The sequence below is a fragment of the Phocoena sinus genome, chromosome 13, assembly GCF_008692025.1.
Source record: "Phocoena sinus isolate mPhoSin1 chromosome 13, mPhoSin1.pri, whole genome shotgun sequence".
NCBI classification, from domain to species: domain Eukaryota; kingdom Metazoa; phylum Chordata; class Mammalia; order Artiodactyla; family Phocoenidae; genus Phocoena; species Phocoena sinus.
In genome coordinates this window covers 42056501-42062500 of record NC_045775.1, presented here as the reverse complement: position 1 = coordinate 42062500, position 6000 = coordinate 42056501, and the positions used below count along the sequence as shown (strand labels likewise).

General features: G+C 37.5%; 1 protein-coding gene across 15 annotated transcripts in view; it reads left to right on the top strand.

The window, feature by feature from the left end:
* Nucleotides 1–6000, top strand: part of NRXN1 (neurexin 1) — a 1148195-nt gene that overhangs the window by 452041 nt on the left and 690154 nt on the right. For all 15 annotated transcript variants that reach the window (XM_032653219.1, XM_032653220.1, XM_032653228.1 and 12 more), the window contains one exon: nucleotides 351–512. In XM_032653219.1, the coding sequence (XP_032509110.1) occupies nucleotides 351–512 (162 nt within the window). The remainder of the gene's footprint in view (nucleotides 1–350; nucleotides 513–6000) is intronic.

The window sequence follows — 6000 nt, the reverse complement described above, 5'->3', positions numbered from 1 at the left end:
AACTAACCTAGGAAGCATTTTACTAACACCATTTTTGTGTCTGCTAAATAACTTTTGAGTTGCCGTAGGGATGATGCTGACAGTTGTTCAATAATCAGTTAACTCTCTAACTAGTTTAGATCTCTTAGGGCTAGTTGCATAGAATCGGAGAATAAACCTCTAACAGACATGAAAATGGGTTCCGCCATAGGTCTAAAAATAAAAACCAAACAAACAGAAAAAAAAAAAAACAAAAACCAAAACGCAAAATGAAAAACTAAAACAAAACAAAACACAAAACAGGCATATCCCAGGATTACAGTATCTAGGTCTGAGTATAGCGTGTCCTTTCCCTGTGCTTTGTTATCTAGGTGACAATATCAGTGGATGGGATTCTTACCACAACGGGCTACACGCAAGAAGATTATACCATGCTGGGGTCTGATGACTTTTTCTATGTTGGAGGCAGTCCCAGCACAGCAGACCTTCCCGGGTCACCAGTCAGTAACAACTTTATGGGCTGTCTCAAAGAGGTAAATATCACCGTCACCGGAATCATTCCTAATTCATGACCTCATCATTTCAGATCCAGACTGAAAGCGCCTTTGCTGAAGACCCAGAGTTTGTGGTGTCAGGGGGCACAACCTTAAATTCAGTATTCCACTGTTGTTTATATAGGACTGGGGGGATGGGGGCAACTCATAGAACATTATCAAGGAATTAAGTTCCTCTTCTTTACGGTCTGTAAGTAATTCACAATTATGATTTGCAGGGGGCAGTTGTATATTAGCTATAAAAGAAAGTCAAACACAAAGAAATATTGGGTCTAGAGTTAAGCCAAACACCTTGCTCATTTCTACTTAAATGCCTTAGGTGTTATATATACAGCAGAGACTTATTTGACCATTACAGGAAAGAAGAAGAAAAAAATAGACTATGAGAGACCAAATGCAAAAAATACAAGATGAATCTATGTGGTGAAACAATTTTGTTCCTAGATTTTAAGTATGTTCTGAAGGAAGTAAAGATGTTTCATTTGTGATCCAATGAGGTCACTTGATATTTACCTGAGTGAAGCTATCAGGCTAAAAGATACCAAGAATTTCATCCCTCATTCCCAGCTGTCATTGTTGGTTGTAACTTTTGATGGGCTCGGGACTTGTTGGGGTATGGGAAGAAAAAGATCAGGAAGATCTTTGGATTTCAACTTGTATGAATATTTTTCCATAACAGCTGCCTGTTTTCATTCAGACACAACCCAGTTTCTCTTGGCTGCTAGAACCAGAAGTTCCTCTTGCATTATATGGCTGTAGTTTAATGGTACAGACCTCTAAAATATAAAATTTAATAACTTTGAATTTATTAATGATTAGCCATAGGTGGTGTTGGTAAGCAGTGATGTACTTTGGTTTATTTATTTATTTATTTATTGGAGCATAGCTGCTTTACAATGTTGTGTCAGTTTCTGCTGTACAGCAAAATGAATCAGTTATACATATATCCCTTCTTTTTTGGATTTGGTTTATTTTAAAGAAAATATTGTAATCATATAAACTCGATTCAAGTAAGCACCAGTGAAAAACAATCCATGCTTGAATTATCCTTACCTGTTTTTCATTTATGTAAATATACTGGATGTTGCATTGCCCAGTATGTGAATATATATGGAAGAGTCCTAAAAAGGATTCGAAAACGCTATAGTTTTAACAAATACAAGGAGATGCAGTTCTGAAAGGCTGAATCTAACTATGCTTTGTGGTGGAAGGGATTGATTGCCTCCCAGAGAATAACTTTTACTTTTTACAGATACATAACATGACCCAGGACTGTGCTAAGCTCTGTGAGCATTATAAAATCCTAATAATTATGATCATTGTTATAACAGTAGGCATTTTCTTAGCTCTTATTTTGTGCCTAATGCAATACTAAGAGCTTTGCAGGAATCTCCACAATATATGAAGTAATTATCTGCACTTTTCAGACAAGGAAACTGAGGTTTGGAGAGGTAAGTTTCTCGAGCAGGGTCTCACGGCTAAGAAGTCTGCAAGCCTAGAGCATGATCGTGGCAGTCTGAATTCAGAGACTTGTGTGCTCTTAGCCACCGTAATACACAGTGTTCTAACAGAATGTTTGTTAGAAGATTGTGTAAGCCCTCAATTCTGTTACAAACAGAAACAACTTTTAGAAACGTAAACTAGACATTTCTGTGTGGTACAGTTATGCACATTTGAGTACAAAAGAGAGTGAATGAGTGGGGATCTAGTAGACAAGGAAGATACACAGAAGAGTCAGGATGTGAGCATCTTGAAGGATAATTATGAGCCGGGGATGGAGGACATGTTTCAGGTTGGGGAGAAGCATGGTGAAAACATAGTTAGATTTCACAAAATGATGCCTGAAACCCTTTCTGGTGATAGGAATTGGGGTGGGGGCAGAATCACACCCCCAGTCATCCACACCATTCCCTCACTTTCACTGTGAACAGATCAACCTACGGTCGCCCCTAGGCCCTGCTTTATTTACAGAAAGTTAATTTTGCTGTGGACTGGAAAAAGGAAAGGGAATCCAAGGATCTCGAGCAGAAACTGGAATCTAGCTAAAGAGCCCTTTTGGGTATCCTGTAAAAACATGAGAGTTTCTGCAGTGATCACCCAAGTTCAGCTGCACCTCACTGTCTTCTGAGTTCAGGTTGGGTGAGGCAACTTTCAGTGTGTGTGAATCTTCAGTGGATTGCCTTAATCCAAATTTACAGTTTCAGATTGAACTGTACTTCAGATTAATATCTTTAATATTTAAGTGTTAATGAGAAGTTGAGACGCTTTAGAACTCATCTCTTTTTTTAAAATTAGACTATACTTGACTTACAATTTTATATTAGTTTTAAGTACAGCATAGTGATTCAGTATTTTTGCAGATTATACTCCATTATTGATTATTACAAATAATGGCTATAATTCCCTGTGCTATATCCTTGTTGCTTATGTATTTTATATTTATCTTTTTAATTGGTCTTTCAACCATAAAAACCAAGTCAGGTGATTTTCCATTTATTTGGCAACTACTGAGACCAAACAATGAGGATTCACTCAAGTTATTGTCTCTGTAGGTTCTGGATAGATATCACTCATCTTACCAATAGGACACTTCCTATATCTCTCTCTTCCACAGCCTGGGGTATGTGTCTGGAGCAAGTCTTGCCAGTGTTTTACTGATATATAATCTCTTATACTTTATTTCCTCCTGACATACTAGAGTGGGAGGCTACGGGCACAATCAGCCTATAAATCAAAACACACTTTACTTGGAGAGGTTTTGGAAGGTTCATAGTTTCCATCCAAGTCTGAGTTACTATCTATTTAGAATGCCCTGCTCTTCCTACTACTGAAATGAAATTGTGACAAAGTAGCATAGATTTTGAATCAAATCACCTTATTTCAGATAGGTGAGCTCTGTAGAATTGCTGAAAAGAGAGAAACATACCCATGTTCATTCTCACCACATCCCTCTTAAGCCCATGTGAACCTTCCTTAACTCTTATCTCAGGCTTTCTGCCCTCAGGCATGTTATATAAAATCTTAATTATGATTTCATCTATGGCTCATAACATTTTTATATTCAGTCTAGTATGTGATCTCCCTTAGGATGACCAGTCCTGGGGGAGATACTCGTAACACTATGTCTGAAGTCATAGAAGAAATTTTGGAGTGTTAAAATAGGAAGAATCCTGGAAGTCATTCTTCAAGTCCAACCTCCTTATTTTGGAAATGGGAAAACAGACCTAGAGGTTATCTGTCCCACCGAAGAGCAATGAAGGGGTAACAGGATAAAAACACAGAATATTGTCAGATAAAATATAATACTTGAATGACATTATAAACAGTGGCACTCAAGATACAAAACTAGAGACGGCCTACCGCTCTCACTAATTCACATCTTCATTTTTTAAAGATTAAAGTAAAAAAAAAAAATTACTCTACATAATGAAACAACCCATAATCTAGTGTTTATTAGAAGCATTTAGCAGTTAGGGCTCTCCCTACCTGGCATTTGATAATGCTTATTTGAAATAAGACTTGGCTTGCAAGGAGAGCAGCCAACCCTCATTAAGAAATTTTTTTTTTAGTGATTAACAAATTTCAAAATAAAGTAAAATTATTTCAACAGAATTTGGCAAAACTTAACCTGAACTTCATATATTACTTCATTCAAACCGAGAGGGAGCTTTGAATGGCCAAGAAATTATAATAAGGGCATCAAAGTAGTTTTTTAAAAAGTATTTATATTTTCATCATAAATAAAAAGACTTTGGAGAAATGTTTGAGGTTACTGGAAATGACTTTCAAGGGTATAAATTTGAGAAAAGTTACAGGAGAAATTGTAAATAATAAATTACCATTATATACAGCCCACATGTATGAAATTCCTAGAGGATAATAGATCTTTGAAAATATGCTTTTTTTTTTTTTTTTTTTTTTTTTTTTTTTTGCGGTACGCAGGCCTCTCACCGTTGCGCCCTCTCCCATTGTGGAGAACAGACTCCGGACGTGCAGGCTCAGCGGCCATGGCCCACGGGCCCAGCCGCTCCGCGGCATGTGGGATCCTCCTGGACCAGGGCACGAACCTGCGTCCCCTGCATCGGCAGGCGGACTCCCAACCACTGCGCCACCAGGGAAGCCCTGAAAATATGCTTTTTACATTTGATTTTTACAAAAGCATTACTAATCATGCTTGGACAGAAGCATTTGTTTATATTCTTTGCATTTTGTATACCACTGAATAAAACCTGAAATATATGTTGCTTAAGAAGATTACTTAAAATCAAATTTAATTTTTCCAGCAAGCAGTTTTTTGAGTGATTGCTACAACAGGAGAGGGAATTAGAAGATGCCGTAGAAAGTTAAATCATGGCGTCTAAGGGAGATGTTTGGAGTCTATTTGAGGACACCTACTGCCCTGCCCATTCACCTTAAACAACTTGGAAAGCATTTTTTTTTTTTTTTTTTTTTGCTCTAAAAGTATTACAGTCGATTCCTAAGGTTCCCATGAAAGGTTTTTGTTTGTTTGTTTTTTAACATTCAAAGATAGGTGGCAAACTCACTAATATGTGCTTCTATCCCAATATTTTGACCACGAGGGCTTCTGCAGTTAATGACTTACAAGGAAGGGTTGTGCTGCTCCCTCATTAATCTTGCCTCAGAATCTCCTTGGGCTCTTATGCATTTCTTAGCCTCTTTGTGCCTCCAGAATGCTTTGAAACACCTATTTCCCTCCTGCAGAGTGAACATTATTCTACATAGTTTGTTGGTAGGGAAATGAAACTGAAAGGGGAGGAAAGGATTGTACTGGATAAAACAACCTAGAATGCTTTATTGGAAGTTTTTTTGTAACCATGTGTACTTGCTGGAGTTTTACAGTCAGTTGTGCGAGTAGAGACACTGCCTGTGTGAGGAAATTTAGAATGCTACCACTAAAAGTTGCTTGGGATGAGCCTAAGGAAGGATTCTAGAAAAATAAATAAGTGAAATGCTAGGGGGAATTAAATCCCTACTGAAAATTTCATCAACCTAATTAGATCAGCGCTGCCTTTAATTACATTGAGAAACTTTTAGCATTAAAAATCTGGAAGAAGCTATGAAGTGGATGAGGTTCAGAAAATATCCTCTTATGTAAACATTTTCACCCACTGTGAAGAAATAGTTGATACCTGCATGTAATCAGCATGGTCCTCTCTGCCATTTGCAGTGGCATCGCTGTAATTTACACAATGTACCAGGAAAAAGGTGCATTATTTCCTTTACGCAAATACCTCTTAATTCCTGTCTTACTTCTTGTGGACAACAGAGAACGTTAGAAGATTGTGAAGGCTTCTCAATTTATCCCCTTCTATGGTAGAACCAGCTCATCAAATGTGGGTTCCCAGGTGTCCTTCTGTTCTTATTTCCCTCACTACTCAGAGTAGAGTTCTTTACATATAAGAATAAAAATCCATGGCAGAATTTGCATTTTAAGTTATTTTTCCAA